We start from the raw sequence: 22,867 nt of genomic DNA on the forward strand, positions 1-22,867 counted from the left end.
CTGAAAAAACAGGGTGGGACACACTCCTCGCAATTGTCCCTTCTAGCACAAACAAAATGGAAGTGGGCAATTAACAATCACATTCACATGCTAGCGGAATACATCCCAGGGATACACAACCAGCTAGCGGACCTTCTAAGCAGGATGTAGCAACAAATACACAAATGGGAGATTCACCCACAAGTAATTCAATATTACTTTCGAATGTGGGAAACACCAAACGTAGACCTTTTCGCAACAAGCGAAAAACGCAAAATGCCAAAACTTTGTGTCCAGATACCCACACCCTCAGTCCAAGGGCAATGCTCTATGGATCAACTGGTCAGGGAAATTTGCTTACGCTTTCCCCCTCTCCCGTTCATTCCATTTCTGGTCAACAAGATGCATCACACTTCTCTCAATATGATACTCGTAGCTCCCACGTGGGCACATTAACACTGGTACACAACACTGTTGGATATGTCAGTAGTACCACATCACAAGCTTCCAAACAGACCAGACCTGTTAACTCAAAACAGGAGTCAAATCGGGCATCCAAATCCCAGTGTGCTCAACTTGGCAATTTGACTCCTGAGGTCATAGAATTTGGATACCTACAGCTTCTATTATAATGTATGGACATTCTAAAACAAGCATGTAAACCGACAACCAGGCAGTGCTACGCAAATAAATGGAAACGCTTCATATATTACTGCCAACCTAAAAATATTGATCCACTTAAAGCATCAGTACAGGATATTGTGTGTTACTTGCTTTATTTACAAAAAGCAAATCTTACCTATTGGTCTATTAAAATTCACTTAACAGCAATATCAGCCTACCTACAAAACAGACAACATACCTCTCTGTTTAGAGTTCTTGCCATGAAAGCATTTATGGAAGGGCTTCTTCAAACCATTCCACCTAGAGTTCCACCAGCTCCTGCATGGCATCTTAATATTGTGCTCACAAGACTTATTGGTTCCCCCATTTGAACCCATACACTCTTGCACTATTCAGTTTCTATCATGGAAGGTTGCTTTCTTGGTAGCAATTACTTTCTTAAGAAGAGTAAGTGAAATTCAAGCATTTAGTTTAGAAGAACCTTTCTTTCAAGTACACAAACACAAAGTAGTACTGAGGACAAATCCTACATTTTTACTTATAGTGGTTTCACCTATTCATTTTAATCAGTCAGTCGATTTGCCAGTCTTCTTTTCACAGCCAGATTCTACTGCCGAAAGAGCTCTCCACACTCTTGATCTCAAAAGAGCTCCAATGTATTACGTAGACAGAACGAAAGACTTTAGGAAAACTAAACAACTTTTTGTTGCTTTCCAACAACCTCTTAAAGATAATCCTATTTCAAAATAAGGATTAGCCAGGTGAATTGTAAAGTGTATTTAAACCTACTATCTCATAGCAAAAAGGCATCTATTAGTAACTCCAAAAGCACATTCCACTAGGAAAAGGGTGCCTCTATGGCATTCTTAGGGAATATACCAGTAGCAGACATGTGCAAAGCAGCCACATGGTCCACATCACACACATTCACTAAACACAACTGTGTGGATGTGTTATCTTGACAACAAGCGAATGTTGGTCAAGCAGTGCTAAAAACACTATTTCAAACAACTTCAACTCCTACGGGCTAACCGCTGCTTACTTGGGAGGAGAACTGCTTTTCAGTCTATGCACAGCATGTGTATCTGCAGCTACACATTACATTGAATGGAAAATGTCACTTACCTAGTGTACATCTGCTCGTGGCATGTAGTGCTGCAGATTCACATGCGCCCTTCCTCCTCTCTGGGACCCTGTAGTCGTTGTAGTACTTAATCATGTAAATGTGTGTTCGATGGCATATGTTGCTGCAGATACACATGTTTGGCACAGTCCGCTGCCTGGTGTTGGGCTCGGAGTATTACAAGTTGTTTTTCTTCGAAGAAGTCTTTTTGGTCACGGGACCGAAGGACTCCTCCCTCCTCGGCTCCATTGCGCATGGGCGTCGACTCCATCTTAGATTGTTTTTTTCCGCTGTCGGGTTCGGACGTATTCCTTTTCGCTCCGTGTTTCGGTTCGGAAAGTTAGTCAGAATCTCGGAAGAAAGCGTCGGTATTGTTCCGTTCGGTATCGGGATAGTTAGGTACATCGACACCGATCATCGGAAGACTTTGGGGTAGTTTCGATCCCCCATCGGGGCCTGGTCGGCCCGACCGCGTGCGACATCGAAGCCGATGGAACGGACCCCGTTTCGTTTCTGCCCAAAATGTCACAGTAAGTATCCTTATACAGATCAGCACTTGGTCTGTAACTTGTGCTTGTCCCCCGAGCACAAGGAGGATACCTGTGAAGCCTGTCGAGCCTTCCGGTCCAGGAAAACACTCCGGGACCGAAGAGCCAGGCGTCAACAAATGGCGTCCACGTCGACAAAACAACGTTTCGACGAGGAAGAGGAAACATTCTCGGTTCCGGAATCAGAATCCGGAGACTCCGACGTCGAACAACAGCAACAAACTGTGAGTAAGACGTCGAAAAGTAAATCCATCGACAAACCGAAAGCCCAGGGGACGCCACTGCCAACAGGCCATGGCTCGACCCATAAAACAGGCGACCCGTCGAAGGCGCCGAAAAAGGGCACGCCCATAGCGAAGACACCCGACTCCGGTCGAGGGACCGCCATGGAGCAACCTCGGAGCCGAGAAAGCGGCTCCGAGAGACAAAAACAAGATACCGGCACCGAAAAACATCGGCACCGAGAATCCATGCCGAAAGGAACAAAAATTCTGTCGGTGCCGAAACCGAAAAAAGATTCTCTCTCGGCGCCGAAAAATACCACACCTTCATCCTACTCAGAGGAACAAGGAATAAGTGGCCAAATGCACAGATTTGGACAAGAGCTCCAAAGTGTAGAATCGGACTACACACAAAAGAGACTGTACATCCAGCAAGACACAGGGAAGATATCAACCCTTCCCCCAATCATGAGGAAAAGAAGGATCGGACTTCCAAAGGATGACGCACAACCACAAGCCAAAGTGGTTAAAAAAGTCACGCCTCCGCCCTCTCCACCACAGGCATCGCCGGCACAAACACCGCCACAAATGCACTCACCAGCGCAAACTACCATAAGTCATGACGATCATGATCAAGACGCTTGGGACCTGTATGACACCCCAGTGCCGGACAATGATCCCGAGTCATACCCCACAAAGCCGTCACCGCCAGAGGACAGTACCTCATACTCGCAACTGGTGGCTAGGGCAGTAGAATTCCACAATGTCCAACTGCATTCCGATCCTATAGAGGATGATTTTTTATTTAACACCCTCTCGGCTACACACAGCCAATATCAATGTCTCCCAATGCTACCAGGGATGTTACGACACGCAAAACAAATTTTTGAAGAGCCCGTATCACCCCAAGGGTGGATAAAAAATACAAACCACCACCCACAGACCCAGTGTTTATTACTTCGCAGTTACCACCTGACTCCGTGGTAGTAGGGGCAGCTCGCAAGAGAGCAAATTCACATACATCTGGCGACGCCCCACCTCCGGACAAAGAAAGCCGAAAATTTGATGCGGCAGGAAAAAGAGTAGCATCACAGGCAGCCAACCAGTGGCGCATCGCAAATTCACAAGCGCTGCTGGCCAGATATGACCGCGCACACTGGGACGAGATGCAACTTCTCGTAGACCATCTTCCCCAGGAATACCAAAAAAGGGCGCAGCAAATAGTTGAAGAGGGACAAACGATCTCAAACAATCAAATCCGCTCTTCACTAGACGCAGCCGATACTGCAGCAAGAACAGTCAACACTGCTGTCACCATAAGGAGACACGCTTGGCTACGCACTTCAGGCTTCAAACCTGAAATCCAGCAGGCTGTCCTTAATATGCCCTTCAACGAGAAACAACTTTTTGGCTCTGAAGTGGATACAGCCATTGAAAAACTTAAAAAGGACACAGACACGGCCAAGGCCATGGGCGCACTCTACTCCCCGCAGAGCAGAGGCTCTTTCAGAAAAACTCCATTTAGAGGGGGGTTTCGTGGCCAACCCACAGACACCACCAGCCAACAAACAAGAACCACACCATATCAGGGTTCCTTCCAAAGGGGAGGTTTCAGGGGATATCGGGGGGGTCAATTCCCAAGGAGTAGGGGAAGATTCCAGACTCCAAAAACACCTCCACCTAAACAGTGACTTTCAAGTCACGCAACCCCTTCACTCAACACCAGTGGGGGGAAGACTAAGCCAATTCTACCAATCTTGGCAACAGATTACAACAGACAATTGGGTATTAGCAATAATCCAACATGGCTATTGCATAGAATTCCACAACTTCCCACCAAACATCCCCCCCAAAACACGCAAAATGTCACCACAACATTTAGAACTTTTAGGACTAGAAGTTCAAGCACTACTGCAAAAGGATGCAATAGAGTTAGTACCAGTACAACAAAAAAACACAGGAGTTTACTCCCTGTACTTTCTAATTCCAAAAAAAGACAAAACATTAAGACCAATATTAGATCTCATGACACTAAATACCTACATCATATCGGACCATTTTCACATGGTCACACTACAAGACATCATTCCACTGCTCAAACAGCAAGATTACATGACCACATTAGACCTAAAGGATGCGTACTTTCATATACCAATACACCCTTCTCACAGAAAGTACCTACGGTTCGTATTCAAAGGAATACATTACCAATTCAAGGTGTTGCCATTCTGAATAACAACTGCACCAAGAGTGTTCACAAAATGTCTAGCAGTAGTAGCAGCACACATCAGGAGACAACAGATACATGTGTTCCCTTACCTAGACGATTGGCTAATCAAGACCAACACAGTAAAAAAATGCGCAAACGACACCACATTTGTCATACAAACCCTTCACAAACTGGGGTTTTCCATCAACTATACAAAATCACACCTAGAACCGTGTCAAACACAACAATATCTAGGAGCAACCATCAACACATCAAAAGGAATTGCCACTCCAAGTCCACAAAGAGTGCAGGCATTCCACAAGGTAATAAGTGCTATGTTTCCAAACCAAAAGATACAAGCAAAATTTGTGCTAAAACTTCTAGGCATGATGTCATCATGCATAGCCATTGTCCCAAACGCAAGACTACACATGCGACCCTTACAACAGTGTCTAGCATCACAATGGTCACAGGCACAGGGTCAACTTCAAAATCTGGTGTTGGTAGACCGCCAAACATACCTCTCGCTTCTATGGTGGAACAGCAAAAATTTAAACAAAGGGCGGACATTTCAGGACCCAGTGCCTCAATACGTTATAACAACAGATGCTTCCATGACAGGGTGGGGAGCACACCTCAATCACCACAGCATTCAAGGACAATGGGATATACACGAAACAAAATTTCATATCAATTACCTAGAACTGTTAGCAGTATTTCTAGCGTTAAAAGCCTTCCAACCCATAATAACACACAAATACATTCTTGTCAAAACAGACAACATGACAACAATGTATTATTTAAACAAACAAGGAGGAACACACTCAACACAATTGTGCCTCCTAACACAAAAAATTTGGCAGTGGGCGATTCACAACAACATTCGCCTAATAGCACAATTTATTCCAGGAATACAAAACCAACTAGCAGACAACCTTTCGCGAGACCACCAACAAGTCCACGAATGGGAAATTCACCCCCAAGTTCTGAACAAGTACTTTCAAATTTGGGGAACACCCCAGATAGATTTGTTCGCAACAAAAGAAAACTCAAAATGCCAAAACTTCGCATCCAGGTACCCACACCGCGAATCACAAGGCAATGCTCTATGGATGAGTTGGTCAGGGATATTTGCGTACGCTTTTCCCCCTCTCCTTCCATATCTAGTAAACAAGTTGAGTCAAAACCAACTCAAACTCATACTGATAGCACCCACATGGGCAAGACAACCTTGGTATACAACTCTACTAGACCTTTCACTAGTACCGCATGTCAAACTACCCAACAGGCCAGATCTGTTAACACAACACAAACAACAGATCAGGCATCCAAACCCAGCATCATTGAATCTGGCAATTTGGCTCCTGAAATCCTAGAATTCGGACACTTAGACCTCACACAAGAATGCATGGAGGTCATAAAACAAGCTAGAAAACCTTCCACTAGACACTGCTATGCATCTAAGTGGAAAAGATTTGTTTACTACTGCCATGCCAATCAAATACAACCATTACATGCCTCTACTAAAGACATAGTAGGATACTTACTACATTTGCAAAAAGCAAATCTCGCTTTTTCATCTATAAAAATACACCTCGCAGCAATATCTGCTTACCTACAAACTACTCATTCATCGTCTCTATTTAGAATACCAGTTATTAAAGCATTCATGGAAGGGCTAAAAAGAATTATACCACCAAGAACACCACCAGTTCCTTCATGGAATCTTAACATCGTCTTAACAAGACTCATGGGTCCACCTTTCGAACCCATGCATTCCTGTGAAATGCAATATCTAACGTGGAAGGTCGCATTTCTCATTGCAATCACATCCCTCAGAAGAGTAAGTGAAATACAGGCATTTACCATACAAGAACCATTTATTCAAATACACAACAATAAAATAGTTCTAAGAACAAATCCAAAATTTCTGCCAAAAGTAATCTCACCATTCCATTTAAATCAAACAGTAGAATTGCCAGTGTTCTTCCCACAACCAAATTCTGTGGCTGAAAGGGCACTACATACATTAGACATCAAAAGAGCACTAATGTATTACATTGACAGAACAAAGCTAATCAGGAAAACAAAACAACTGTTCATAGCTTTTCAAAAACCACACATAGGAAATCCAATCTCTAAACAAGGCATTGCTAGATGGATAGTCAGATGCATTCAAACATGCTATCTTAAAGCCAAAAGAGAATTGCCTATTACACCAAAGGCACACTCAACCAGAAAGAAAGGTGCTACAATGGCCTTTCTAGGAAACATTCCTATGAGCGAAATATGTAAGGCTGCAACCTGGTCTACGCCTCATACGTTTACTAAACACTACTGTGTAGACGTACTAAATGCACAACAAGCTACAGTGGGCCAAGCTGTACTAAGAACATTATTCCAAACTACTTCAACTCCTACAGGCTAAACCACCGCTTTTAGGGGAGGTAACTGCTTTATAGTCTATGCCAAACATGTGTATCTGCAGCAACATATGCCATCGAACTGAAAATGTCACTTACCCAGTGTACATCTGTTCGTGGCATTAGTCGCTGCAGATTCACATGTACCCTCCCACCTCCCCGGGAAGCCTGTAGCCGTTTAGAAGTAGATCATAAATCTTAAACATCTGAACATTTGTAAATAATTATTAGAAACTCTTAACGTACATACATATTCACTCCATTGCATGGGCACTATTTATACCAAACAACTCCATCCTCACACTCTGCGGGGAAAACAATCTAAGATGGAGTCGACGCCCATGCGCAATGGAGCCGAGGAGGGAGGAGTCCTTCGGTCCCGTGACCAAAAAGACTTCTTCGAAGGAAAACAACTTGTAATACTCCGAGCCCAACACCAGGCAGCGGACTGTGCCAAACATGTGAATCTGCAGCGACTAATGCCACGAACAGATGTACACTGGGTAAGTGACATTTTCATTATACATTGCACGGACATCTTTACTTTATATATATATATATATATATATATTTATATATATATATATATATATATATATTTGTACATATACAATTCTTTACTCCTTACTTCACCCTCCTGTGGGAAAACAATCTAACAAAGGAGTCGATGCCCATGCGCACTATCACCAAGATCCCGTGACTCGAAAAAAAGACTTCTTTGAAGAAAAACAACTTGTAACACTCCGGGCCCACACTAGATGGCGATATATCCACAGCATGTGAATCTGCAGCACTAAGGCCCGTATTTATACTTTTTTTAGCGCCGCATTTGCGTCGTTTTTTGACGCAAAAACGGCGCAAACTTGCAAAATACCATTGTATTTTGTAGGTTTGCGCCGTTAGCCGTCAAAAAGCGGCGCAAATGCGGCGCTAAAAAAAGTATAAATACGGGCCTAAATGCCACGAACAGATGTACACTGGTTAAGTGACTTTTTCCATATATGCTACCCACCCACAGAAACACACCTCTTTGGATCCCTCCTTCGTTCTGACTTCAAACTGGCAATTTAGTGCACTAAAAGATTGAAATTAACGAATTCCACCAGTCCTATTATTCATTCCTAACAATTAGCATGGCAAAAAGCACATAAAATCACTGATGCTTGTCCGTGTCTCCACTACAAAGCTCCATTAGTCCATTATGGAATAATGCTGACATCCTTTATGAAGGATCAGAATTTAATTGGCAGTTATGGATTAAACATACAATACTTAAGTTATCAGATATATTTGTGCCAGATCACTTTGTTAAATCATTTCCTAGCTTATAAGAGGAATTTGACTTACCTCTAACGCTTCTTAATAATTACATCCAACTTAAACTAGCACTTACCCTCAGCAAAGTATACAATCCTGACATAATATCCCATTCTCCAATAGCACATTATATTCATACATGGAAACATGTTAGGGGCACAATCTTCACTCCATTCTTATTCAATTTTCATTTTCTACGGAAACGTCTAATAATCTATGATCTTGGTGGTCTACCTGTCTGAATGTGGAATCTGAAAGTGAAAAACTGGATAATATCCTTATCAGTTATAACAAAGGTCTAAGGGACTTGCGTGTTAAGTTAAATTTCTTTAAAATACAACTCGTGTTGATCCAAATCTAAACTACATTCTGCAAAACTAAGTCTTGACTCTCAGTGGTGCTGTTGTGACACTCCAATTTTTGATATTGTTCTTTTATTGTGAGAATTTCCCAGGATTAGACCATTCTGGTGTCAGATCATAAATTACATGAATACACACTCTGATGTTAATATTTCTTTATCAAACCGTATATCACTTTTACATGATATCACAGATTTATCACCTATATCCACTCATACTTTTAAAAGGCTTTCTACTGCTCTTAGTTTGGCTAAAATTAATATCTTACCTTTTTGGAGATCTAATGTTATTCCAATTTTTCAGTCATGGCTTGATATGTTTGATGTGGCTAATTTTTATGAAATGCTTTATAAATTGAATGCTAACCTGATCCAGTTCAACTATACATGTGGTCCTTGTCTAAGTTCATTAGGACTATGATTAGATATCATCTTCTTGATGTTTATAATGTTCATAATCTTTAATTTTTAATGTGTATCTTTCATTTAAAAAAAATCCTAAAAATATTTCTTATTTTTTACTATATCATTCATTATATTACTATTTTGAAACAGTGATTATAAATTAAGCTTTGATTCCTTGTCTTCTCTTTTACCTCTATTTCTATGTCACCTTAACCACATTCTCATTTGAATATTAATTCTGGTTATTGATATAACATTTCCTTTAATTTTGGATTGAGCTGTGATAAGTTTTCAATGTTGGTATATTTTTTTGAAAATTTGAATAAAGAATTGTGCTAAAAAAAAATAATTTTGAAAAAAAAAAAAAAGGTAAAGGAAAAATGGTGATCAGAGTTAAACGTAAGAGTATGCATGCTACAATTCATGCCCTCGTTCCACCAGAACCAGTGCTCCTGCCATTGCGTTGGCACACAGATTGCCTGTTCTGGATATATGCTTGGGTGCTACATGGGTGTCACTCCATACCTTCATGCTGCACTATTGACTGGAAAGCCATATCCGTCAAGATGGGAATTTTACCCGCTCGGTCCTGCAGGACTTTTTGGCTTGAGGCAGTTCACGGACCCACCGCTGGGAAAAACTGCTTCGGTATTTATTTAAAAGGTGAGGACTCTGCAGTTAGAAGTATCTGTCTGAAAAATAAGCTAATTAACTTTTGTATCCCTTTTTCTGGTAGATGCTCTCTAACTGCAAATTCCTCACCAGCCCTTCCATGCTCCCTGTTCTGTGAACTAAAGTCTTTCTGACCTAAAAAAAAAAAAATCCTAAGGGTCGAAATATGCACACTGGCTGAAGTCAATTTACTGTTGGGCTAGGTGTTTGGTGGTGTGTACGGCCTAGCAGGCAACTGATGTCAGTGAGTGACACTTAAATGCATTTCTGCTCCTCACTCCTTTAGTAAAACGATTTTTGCATGGTGCCTACCGGCATGGAACATTATTGCTGAAACGTTTCCGGATCCAGTCTGACACTTGTGGAATAAGGTGAGGAGTCTGCAGTATCTACCAGAAAGCATTAATGAAAGTAAGCAATTTGTTCTTTGCAGTCACAAAGCCTCAGATTTGCAAAATCACAGGGTTTGCCATACGCATTACTATTTAACTATTTACTGAAGCCATTTTTTACCTAAATTGTGGTCACAATAGGTAATCGGATACCGACACTTGAAACGTGCTGGCATTGTGTTAAGACTTCCTTCCCCAATACCTCTTCTAGCCACTAAAATTGAATGTCCAGCTACATAGGTATCCTCCTGGCAGAGCCACTGTCTTCGACAAAGACAAATCATGCTATGGCTGCCTATGGTATTTTTTCCTTGCCTCCAGAGCATTCTGTTGCTTCCACCTTTATGAAGACATGACATGATCCGTCCCGAGTCATCCCAAGCCTGGCAAGGTGCCACAACAATGCTTTCAGCCTCAGCTTGCGCAGGACTGTCTAAATTGCATGAAGCTTCTGACGCCTCGTTTGTGTCAATCTGCTGTAGTCCATGAAAATTCAAATTTACGTACCAACCATAATCACAGTTCAGCTGTTGGATACCTCCCTCAGAATAGTTTCCCTTAATTGGGCACTACTCAGTTCTAAAATCACAGAGCATCCAGCTTCCTTTTGCCTGTGGATCCTGTTGTAGGGAGTTTATATGCATTTGGTACAAATACTCATGGGGTGTCAGCAGGTATAAATCTGTACTTACGATACTCCGGATTAAAGTAGCCAGAGACTCCTCTCCTCTAGCTTCTTCCGCACCCTCAACAAGCGAATTGTAGCGGTTGTGGCACAAGCCTCTTAAGTATTAATCAGGACTGGCATAGCACTCTTCTTAAAGCCTTCAATGGCCTCCAGTTGTAGAATTTTTGCCAGATTCTCCTGTGAGGTACCCTATGTTTTAACCACCCATTGATCAAATGTTGCCTTAGTGGCATTTCTGACTGTTATCTTCTCCTTAATGTCATTGGTGGGTCGCTGTAGTCCGCTTAGTGCTGTAAGGTTTAAGATTTCTGTGTGTGATGTACTCCCACCTGCTCCCGTGCCACTGGCAATTTCTCTTTTTCCCTAGTTGTAACAGATGTTAGAGAAAGTCTCTGCCTCCCCTCTTGTGTTTGGCCGTTTTTGTCCTAGGTAGCATGCTGGGATGTAGTCTCCATGGTAATCTTCCACTGTATAACAAGGGCTTGGCCACCTGACATTTAAGAGTAGGGCCACAGGACCACCCGAGGAGCACCTGGGATATCAGTCGCATAGCAGTCATCTCCACCTCAGCACTATAGTGCTGGATTAGCTGTAGGCTAGGGGGACCAGATTTTGAAACCCAAAAACCAGACAGCCGGTTATTAGAGCAGGGGAGGATGAGCGAGGCACACACATACATACTCACACACACCTATCTACATGTACATTCACTCACCCATTCACAGCATGCATAAAGTAATACAACAACATTCAGATGTACACACATGCACCAAACCAAAAAAAAAAATATTTACTGGGTCACAGCGGTCATCTTGGGTGGCGGGAGTGAAGCCTTTGAGGTTCCTGGAAGATTAAGACTTCCAGCTCCTCCCATTGGCTAACCTTGTTATGGGTCAGCAAATGAGACTAAGCAGCAGTCCCTTACTTGTCACGGAGTGGGATGGGGTCAATGAGACTGCTGACCCCCACACCACTCTGTGATGAGAGTCACTGATGAACACTCGGCTTTGGACACTTCAGCGCTTAAATTGAAGCACTTGTGGTCGGAGTCCAACAGTGGCGTGCCCCTTTATCATGGTGGGGTGACCTTTAAGTGCTGATCCCAGCTAAGGAGGTCACACCCACGAGGCTGTGAAATCTTCTGGCCAGCACACTTCAGCTCTGGCAGCCAGGCGGCTGTGAATGTAGCGCTTAAACAGTGCCTGGTTGCCTGATCTGAACATGAAGCGTCAATCAGGCTAACCTTTGCTCAGCCTGGAAAACACTCTTCATGTTTGCAAAAAGGTGAGGGGGCCATTCCCCACTTTAAGGTCGGACCACGCCTGATAAGGACATTCTACAAACATAAAGGTTGAATGGCAATTTTGTATCGAGGAGCATAGATCGACTTGACTGACAGCGCTGAACAACATGGACAAAGTGACGGAAAGGGAATGAAATGCAACGTTTGAAAGAATCTTAATTGGTTTTTGTTGTGCTACTAACTTTTTCTGCATTGCAACACATGAAAACGTGCTTCCCTCTGCTTAAGTCGACCCTGTATGAAAACTGGGATATGTGCTGTATTTAGAGATTGTTACAGGGACAAGTGATAAAAAAATTTGACTGTCCCGGAAAATCCGAGACTCCTAGTCCCCCTACTGCAGGCTTCAAATGCCCGGGCAGCAGTCCTGATCAAACCATTGAGTTTAGCAGTTAATCAGTAGAGCCCCGTTCTCCATGTTGGGCATCGAAATGGCCCTCCTCTCAATTAGTCCACTGCAGGCATACCCTCTCACTTCTCGTGCCTCCTGTGCTACCATCTTTGAAAGACCCTGGTTTTGGGAGGAGGTGGCAGTGCTTCCGTAGGTCCTCGGGTGCAGGAACAATACATCGCTTACCCAACGGTCAAAAGGATGCTCGTTCACGTCCCTTTCTGCACTTGAAATCCCAGGAACGTGGAGTTTTGTTGCAGTTCTGAGACACTGTGCCTGCCTGGACCCGGTTGAGCCCCACCCGTAATTGTCTTTCAAGCCTTCAGATTTTCCAGAGCATTTGGCATTTCTCTCATGTGGTTGGTAGGATGGCTTTGATTTAGCCAATGTAACAGTGACCCTGTCTGCTGGTGGCACCATAATTTATTAAAAACTTATCAGCGCCCGTTTTTCCCCTCCATGTTACCTCTCTGTGGTTCTCACTGTAAATGACTACCACATCACCGAAAAGCAAATCACTTTTGTTTGCGCAATTGTTCACTGTGATTTTCTGACTGTCAGTCCTAACACTATATGTAACTTAAAACCTTAATTATTTTTATTTTGCTATAGCACCTGTACAGCTGCACACCAGGCTGGGACGCACATATGTTCTAGCCATGCTGGTTTTCGGCACTCTACAATTTGTGTGTTCTTTCCCTTAATGGTTCCACCTTGTTGCTGTTCCACATTCTCTTGTTTGGGCTTCTGTTGCAAGGCAGTCCTAAATACACCCTTGCTCGTTCCAATATTCTGCAGCAACATGTTCTCTTGTTTTGACTTCTCGCCGTGCTGCATCCCTTTGTCCTTCTTATACCTGCTATTTCTTCTGCACAGTCCATCTCCAATACCCCTGGATCGCTTCCATGACCAATGATATATCCAGCTGCATTACAACTCTCCTGTGTCTTCTTGCAATCCTCAGTTTTTTTAATCCGCACTTTTCTTTTCCTGATGCATTGTAGAATGTCACTCAGGTTCCCTCCATAACACGAGGGTCCATTGAACTCGCAGGAATAAATGAGTCTTTCAAAAGACAGGTTCAGTGTGTTCACTAGCCATATAAATTTAAAATTTTAATCGTTGTTGCCAAGCATTTCTGCTGTGAGTGTCTGAACCTGTTTCAAAAATGCTCTTGGGTGTTACTAGTGTGTTATCTGTTGTAGATTCTGATACACTTTCTGCCTTGTGTCCTTTCCAGTTACCTGCGAATTTGTGCTTCCTTAGTCTGCAGTTATGCTTGGAAGACCTAGGTCTTCTTAGGTTATCCCAGGTATTTTTCCTCTGCAATCCTGTTCTGCTCTACTTTAGTTTCCACTTCTCACTGATAGACAGGTGTTTTTTGTAGTATTCTTTCTGTCGACCCTCAACAAGGCAGGTCATCTTTCTTTTACATCCAGCCAAAGCGAGTAAGACCTGTCATTGACTATCTCTGTGACTCTCCCTAAAAAATTGTACATCATTTTTTTCTCACCTCAGTCATAGATGATAGAATTGCAGTTCATCAGCGTTACGGTGGTAATGAATAGTGTTCTTTCTTCACGCTCGTTAATTAACATTTATATCTATTTGGTAAAAAAGTTAGTTTGCAACTTGTGCATCTGTAGAGTCCATATCTTGTGAAATGTTTTTCTAGTGTTGAATGCAGACATTGTGAGCTGTGTTTCTCCCCAAAGCCACAAGACACCAGGCCAGAGATTCTCACTTTTTTCCCACCATCGGGTTTGGACGTAGCTCTAAGAGCATGTCGCTATGGAACCGAATTTTCAGCATTGACATACCAGAATTATTAGGCACAATTCACGAAGACCTCGTGGAAGCATCAGCTGTTTTGAAACCAACACTAAACCGAAATGCTTGTTACAGAGAATGAAACCTTTAAAATTCGTTCTTAGTTGCAACAGTAAGTTCTGATGGGTGGACCAGCAGCAGGTCTGCAACCTTTGCCTCCCCATAGCCTGAGGGTGCATTGTAGAATGTAACTTGTTCTGCAGCAGGAGATAGTAGATGCACTTTCTGTGGTAATGTTTGCAGGACTGAATAAATGCACAAAGCCCCTACTTGAAACAAAAGGCAGAAAAGTAGGGTGTGCTCAGCAATACAATCAGATTCAGCTCTGTAATGTTTCAGTTTCTGGCAGGCCATTTATAACTGAATTGTACACTCTCTAGTATCATTTATAAAATGCACGAGTGCCTTCTATGTGCATGAGCACTACAGAAAAATATTAAATAACCAAGATACGAACAAATGGCCTGAAGGTGCAGGAAGTGCACTGACTCACTGCAATTATAGGATGTGGATTGAAATAGCGTCACAATAACATGCGAAATGTCCAGTGTTAGTAAGTGCTAGGAATGCACCCTATACCTTAGACAACTACCACCCCACCCCGTCTGGGCTGAGCCTCAGAAACAAGGGGACCAGTCAAAATGGCTTTCTTGGCTATAGGTCACACTCTCCACACCAGCTGCTCTTCTCCGAGCTTCTGCTCCCTCCTCTTTAATTCCCACTATGAATATCGAACAGAAGGGGGCTGCAGCCTAGCCTTGCCTCCCTGACCAAAAGCAAGATGACTCTACCTGTCCCAAAACAAACTCGCCTGCAGAGAATCTCAAACCAGTCCACCACAGTCTTGGCGGCACGCGCAACTCTTAAGCCACGCCCTCACAATACTATTAGGGGAAAGTTGCCTTGGTGTGTCCATTACCCATGCTTTGCCTCAAACAGTGTCAACTCCGCCACGCTTGTCCCATTTTCTCTACTCTTAAGACTTTCTAATCACAGTTTCCCTCATGCCTTTTCACTCCAACACCTGACCACACCCTCTCACCACCTCCCTTCTGATAGCCCCCATCCCTAGCCTTTCTCTGATCCCAAAAGCCCCGCTCAGCCAGATCTCAAACCACTCTCATTCCATGTCCCCCAATAGCTTTTGCTACCCCAGTCTCTCTTAAACACCTCCCTTCCGCAAGACCCCATCCCCAAACATTTTCCGAGCATCCAAGTACCCTTCTGTCAGATTTCAAGCCACTCTTGCACTTCTATAGCCTGTCCCACAACCCCTCTCTCCTGAGTGTTCGATCTGTCCTCTTTTAGCTCATCTTCATCTTCTCCCGGGTGGCGTCAAATCTGCATCACCAGTGCTTCTCGCACACTTGTCCTGTCAACCTGCGAAGACAGATGTGAACTGGGGAGTTCGGGACCAACTGGAGTCATTGGCGCTGGCTGCAAGCTCGAAAAAATGAAGTTCTGCCTAATTGGGGAAAAGAGAGATGCAGACACCGAAAACGAAACATACAGCGAGGGGTGGGCCCTTGCCAGGGAGTTTAAATGGGCCTTGCTAACCAGAAGCAGGCTGTGTGGAATGGGTAAAGTTCTCATGTAGTCATGCGTGACATTTACTGATTCCACCCATTTTATCTGAAACTTTGTACTCTTCATTCACAATAGTTTTCTGATGTTGGTGTGCATTGCTTCTAAAGGGAGCATTCAAACCTCTCCCACTATACTAGCGAGGATAAAGAGTTTATTCCCTGTACTTACTCAGCCACAGGAAAGATGGGACGTTTGCTCCTAAGGGTATGTCCAACTTCTCAATCCATACAAGTCAGAATACTTTAAAATCGCAACTCGGTAGGACATCATTCTCATGCAAAGTGTAGTATTGAAGAGGCCTTGCCCAGGTTGGTGGTTTCAGGTGAGCCTAATTAATGCTTGCTGCATTTTCATCACTATGTACAAAATGAGTGCCAGTGGCGGCCAAGGGTACACAAATATCCCTGACTGATTTATCAGTACTACATTGGCAATGAATTGTGATTGTGGGTACCAGGAGGCAAACTTATGGCAATGCTGAGAGACCTTGGCAGTCTCCTGGTCTCTATGCGAGAGAGCTCTCAGTATCCACAGTGCATGGGCAATGCTTAATGGTTAGACTGGCCAGGGCTGTTTGCATATGCTTTTCCACCACTGCTACTCTTCTGACAGCATCCGGATCAGCCACGATATCCTAGTATCAGGGCACTCGATCTTACGATTTGCACCTCAAGGCTTACAATTGAAGTATCTTGAGTTTCCAGAAGAGTGCATGCAAATTCGTAAGGAAGCTCAAACGTTCTCTACAATGGCTTGCTAGGGCCAATGGAAGAGATTTGTCCACTTCTGTACCGTTCTCTGCAAGGAGCCTTTACACCTACAAAAGGCAGGCTAAGCCTACTCTTCCATTGGGATACATCTAGCTGCTGTAGGAGCTTACTTACGAATTGGCAAAAGCTAGTCACTCTTCAAGATCTCTGTTGTTAAAGTCTTTATAGAAAGGCTTACAAGAGTGATTCCTCCTAGGATATCACCAGTCCCTTCCTGAGATGTTGTTCATGGTGCTCGTGTGGCCGCCTTCTGAGCAGTTACACTATTGGCTACTGCGCTTTCTTTCATGGTAGGTGGCCTTTCCCATTGCAGTTGCTTCTATTTATAGAGCACGCCCTAACATTAGAGAAACACAAAGATTGGGTTGCCTTTAGAATACATCCTCGCTTTCTGCCTACGATCATCTCTGCGTTCCATGTCTATCAAACTACTGGTTTTCCAAGTTGTTCCGCATTGCCTCAATCTGCTGTGAAAAAGGCCTTACAAACCCTAAATGTCAAAAGACCTTCTATACAAAATTGATTGTACGAAATCACTTAGAAAAAGCACGCAGCTCTTTGTTGATTTTGGATGGCCCCCCTTAGGGAAACCCATTTCCAAAGCGGACACTGGCAGCTGAATTGTCAAATGTATTCTTGTTTGCAATGCCAATTCCAAACTCAGGCTGCACTCTGTGTCTACCTCACATCCCACTTGGAAAAAGGGACCCACTCCTGCGTTCCTGAGTAACATCCCACTTGCAGGCAAAGCTGGGACTTGATTTACTATGTGCACTTTCACAGAGGCAATATTATATATATTTTGAATATTAGCACCTGGTTTTGGCATCTCATTCTATCAGTAACCTGAAACGTTCACAGCTTCCATTCTCCCTCCTTAATATATACTTTGTTTTAAGTCATGTGAACCTGTTTCTTTTGCTCTAATCATTTATGAATAAAGTAAATCTGTGCTAACTAGCATGGCAATTAATAAACCTGTCCTTCCAGCTTAGATCACTCCTAGAAACTCACTGTGTCATGGGATTTTGTTTGATATTAATAAACGGCAGAATATCGTTGCTCAAGGGTAGTATCTTATAAAATTTTTGGAAAAAATATAGTTTTGTTTTTTTGGAAACAAATATGTGGAGAAAACATTTTAGTGTTTCTTTTCATTTCGAGTTGTATTTTGCCTCCATGAAAAGCATTTGGTTGAGAAACAAAAAAGAAAACCTGTTTTGATCCTTCTCCTACAACAGAAAGTAAAACTCTAACAATTCCTGTTGGTACTATTTGCAAACACCCAAAGGAGAGGGGCAGGTAGGCGGCCACCGTATGTCCTCCCAGGATTAATTATGTGAACACAAAAAGGTACGGTTGCTTGCTGCAAAATTGGAAGTCTTTATCACCTATTGAGAGGTACAAGTCTCAACCATGTTTGAGTAACCTAATAATCCTGTCGGGTCACATGAGAAAGTCATTCGTTTTGGGAGAAGAAGCCTCAGACACACTTCACCCTCTGCAACCCCTCCCAGGGCGGACTCATCCTCCTGATGGATAGAAATAAAGGAGAGAGTTCTTATATAAAGTTTTACTGGACAAATAAATGGATCTAGAACAAACTAAAAATTCCTTAGGGTACCCAGGCCTTTCGCCTTTATTATGGTGACCACAGGTATATCTAAAAACATTACTGAGATAGTTACTGAGAGTGATGACTCAAACCGTCTTTGTAGGCCAACATGTTTCTGCCCCTATGCTAACCTAACTGTCTGAGGCATTTGTCAGGGTCAAGGTCCCCTAGTGGACTGGCCAATTGACCAAAATTAGAAAACAACCACCCAGGTGAAATCCTGCCTGGATCTGCTTAACTTGTACGTAAAGGTATAAGCACTATGTGCATAGAAATACTTTAATACAAGTATTAAACAGAGGATGGAGGCCCTCGTAGCTCTCTTAATAACATGCAGAGACAAAAAATGTCTTGGTGCAAAAGCACGTGACACCGAAAATCACACCATTCGACACACGTGAAAGAGTGGGCACAAATACATGCACAAATTAAACACACATGCAAAAAAAAGGATCATTGACACTAAAGGTCTATTCCTTACCCCTGTTAGTTAAGGGAATTAAGCTTTGGGGGTGGGGGAGTGTTACGATCTGCTCTTTAGTTATACACTGTATGATAGGAATGATTGAAACAGCAAGTGACGGGTCATTTATGGAAGGGCAAATCATTAACTCTGTGCCTATGAGAGAAGTAATTAAACTAAGGTTAGATATATGCTATTGAAGGTGTATTGAGGGGAAAAAAACAGTGAATCCAACACTTACATAGAGAAATATGTGTCTTAGTGGCACGTACAAGTGTCACTGTAAGCTCAATTGACTCGAAACAAAGAGGGAGGGTAGTACATGGTCATAGGTTAGTACGGACCTCCCAATGACATGAAAATCATAATAGTATAACACAAAATGTATTGCTGCCACACAGAAGGTACAAGGAGTCTCAGAGCTTGTCCATGTTGCCTTTTAAATCATTATTGGCAGTGGAAATCCATTATTTCATAATAGCCTAATTCAATAGGTATACACATAATCGTACAAATATGGCGTCCTCAAGTGAGGGTAAATTAGCAATGCTATGTGTTTACTATTTACAATAACAGAGGCAAAGTCACAAGGATGCCCATATTGCTATTAAGTCTTGAATGGCAGCAAGGTTAGCCACGTGAGTGCTGTCAATAGTGGATGATATCAGTGCTAGCCCAAGATGATTAAAATTATATAAAAAAAAAAAAAAGCACAAGGCATCATGCTGTCAAACCTAATTCGACCACCCCTTCTCCCAGCCGCTGGAATGCCAACAGGAATTGTACTTTACATGACACCAGTTGACCCTTCTGATTTAAAATTTCAGACACTCCCCTTTTCTGTAAAGCTCTCCATAAAACTATGATTTCTGAACGCAGCTCTACTTGTTTGGGTTTATCTTCATCTAAAAATATTTCTTTACCTTTTGGCTTCACTCAACATTTTCAGGCACTACCACTGATTTCATAATTTGTCATTATTTTTAGTTTCACCTTTTTATTTCAGAGTGAGTCTCCCTTTGTCTGTTCCCCAGTAACAGTGTCAGCTTTCTTTGACCAATGCAATTCCTTTTTTTTGGTAAAAAGTTCTGACAAAATGATGGGGTGGTTTATCCTCTGGACCTCCATAATATTGAAGGTTGCAGAATATGCCAAGAGAAGCTACATGGTAGTAAGAAGGACAAAGAGAGAACATTGGTGTCCAAGGGCTGTTTGTGTCAGTCAACATGAAGAGCAACATTGGCATCAAAACCTACTGTGTCTCAATGCCCTCATTTTTGTTGGAGAAGGAAGAAGATGCCACTATCTCAACCGTATACCTTCATGCAAGCCTTATTCTTCTGCTGGACAACATAGGGCAACATTGTCATTTTACCGAGGATACAGTAAATTAAGAATGTCGCACCTATTTTTGGTATTACCTGCTTTGCTTCTGAAGTGTGTAATACATTCCTCCAGTGGAAGTATTTCAGCTATTGAATAGACACTTAAGAAGTGAGATTCTCTATGATGCTACACCACTCCCAGTCCACCTCACATCAGGCTAAAATACAGAGTAAGGATGGGAACTGTATTTCACCTTAGTGACCAGGATGAGTCCAAACCAAGATATTTCCTGTAAAAATGTTTGATGGCGTCACCATCGAGGCTGCCAGGCATACCAATTGAGAAACCCACCAGTGTCTCCCTAGCCCTGCCCCCACCTCATGACATTTTGTTGACCAGGCAGAAGTACACCCTCTCATCTTTTGACTCGAGTGTCTGGTATTAGTATCTTATCCCCTACAACGTTTGGTGCAGATAAATAAAGAAGCATTAGAGGATGTTAAAATAAAAGAAATAGAGTTCTGCTGGTTAACTAATATCTTCCCATTGTAGGTGAGAGAAGTTCAGTTTGTTGGTGTTTCAAATGTGTCCTCCCCTCTGACATGGAAACTGGAAGGTTGTTATACTAATGAGATGCTGCTATCATGGACCAGCATAAGGAAGCACTGTAAATGTCATTATTGATGAAATTCTGTTATCACAGATTCCGGACAATATACTATTTTTCGGCTCTGAAAATATGAATCTGCAGTAATTTATCATGATCCAAACACTACTTGCCATGAGTTGCAGATAACCTTTCTTGGATATTGAAAATTATGATTCTATTCCTTATATTCGTTCTCTGCTCGTCTTTCCTGCTGATCAACCATTGTAGATGTTATAAGCATGAAAGTACTGTTACATCTATCTGGTGACAGGGAACATTTGAGTGTTGTTTTAACCCGAACCTTTCCTTGTGTTGTCTGGAACAAACAATTTGCCTTGCTTTTCACGTAGCTTCATACTTTTATTTGCTGCCTTTTTTCACCTTACTTTATTGCTGTATATGTTCCTTCTCCCTTTTATTTCCTGATTTTCTCAGTTTTTTTATACTGCCTCTCATGTTGTTTCTTATTTTTGTGCTGCCTTCTCAGCGTCTCTGGATTGTTTCCTGCTGCTGATTAGCTTTGGTTGCCACTTCTTCTCCCACGTATTTCTTGCGTCTTCTCACTTTTGATCTCTGTTGCTTCTCAGCTTTATTATTTGTTTCCATCTTAATTCCATGATAATCTTCAGGTTTTTTCCTTGCTACATTCCCACTTTGTTCCCTGTGACTCCTTACCATTGTTCCCTACAGTCTTCTCGTGTTTGTTACCTTCGGGTTCTCACTTTCAATCTCAGTTGCCCCCTATCGTGTACTTCCTCTGTCTTTGGCTTATGCTGGTTCTCATTGTAGTCTTGTCTCTCTGTAGTGTGACTGGGCGATTTCAGTCCACAGAAGATAATAAGCAAAAGAATGCTGAGCCAACAACTTTGACCAACCCAGAGACCAAAGAGAGACGCAGGTGAGAAGTCTATCACAGTGAGTAAGCCAGACATTGTGTGTAGACATTTGAGTGAGCTGTCAGCACAGATAGGTTTATGTATGATGGCTCCACTGGACCTCTCTACATTTGTGATTCACAGCACTCCATTTCTTTGATGTGAGCCTGTAATGAGTAGGAAAGGGCACTCTTATAACCCTGCCCCTTAGTCAGTGTTTGAAGAAATGCTTGAACTATCTTGAATTGTTGATCTATTTGATGGATTGTATTTTTATCTTAAACCACAGTGATGTGTGTCGGTGTACAGCCTCTGAACACGGAAGCTGCAAGTCCCAAGTTCATAGAGGTTGTCTATTTCCTAAGCCGGCTGACTATATTAGACCTGTTGACCACTAAAATATCAGACTGGTTCCAGTGTTCGTTGGTAAAGAGGTGCCCTTAATACGTGATTAGGATAGACCATTATTCATACTTTACGTACATCTGCTGTTAAAGTGAGCCTTATAAGTTTAAGGTCCCACATTCTTTTTACGATTTTGAATAATCAGACAAGTGTTTCTGGTTTACAACTCAGATGAGGTTAATTCTGAGATGAAGAGGAACAAAAAGGGATTGTTTGAGTTCCTTGCGTTGTTCATTATGCTGACTGGGGAAACTGGTCATAGAGGCAGAGGCGATTTCAGCCACTGTTTACTATGATTGTTCACACAGCTCCAGATATCATTTAAAACTATGCATAATTTGGGATGTGCTTTACTCTCTGCTTATGGCAGTTACAAGTAAAATAATTTTTAGATACTCATTATCTTTCCTGGAATAAGTATTTTTAAACAAGAAAATATACATTTTGACTGAAAGACATTGGCATTGTTGTTGCATTTCATACTTTCTTTATAGCAAGTAATGAAATACATTGAAGGGTTCACTTTAATTATAAAGAGCTTCCTCATATCAGGCAGCCATAAAAAAAAAGCATATCCAGGTGTTATGTGGTCTCCGATGCCACCATTATGACTATCTGTGGACATTACACCCACCTGCATATCCGGATATACTCCACTACATCAGCTATCACTTGAAATTACATCTTCTAA

At 42.3% G+C, this 22,867-nt stretch overlaps 1 protein-coding gene across 2 annotated transcripts in view; it reads left to right on the forward strand.

Annotated features, from left to right (window-relative positions):
- LOC138284474 (protein phosphatase 1 regulatory subunit 12A-like) overlaps window positions 1-22,867 on the forward strand; it is a 409,508-nt gene that overhangs the window by 308,309 nt on the left and 78,332 nt on the right. For both annotated transcript variants that reach the window (XM_069223275.1, XM_069223274.1), the window contains exon 14: window positions 21,702-21,794. In XM_069223275.1, coding sequence (XP_069079376.1) covers window positions 21,702-21,794 — 93 coding nt within the window. The remainder of the gene's footprint in view (window positions 1-21,701; window positions 21,795-22,867) is intronic.

This window comes from Pleurodeles waltl, chromosome 3_1, assembly GCF_031143425.1.
Source record: "Pleurodeles waltl isolate 20211129_DDA chromosome 3_1, aPleWal1.hap1.20221129, whole genome shotgun sequence".
In the NCBI taxonomy this organism is placed as follows: domain Eukaryota; kingdom Metazoa; phylum Chordata; class Amphibia; order Caudata; family Salamandridae; genus Pleurodeles; species Pleurodeles waltl.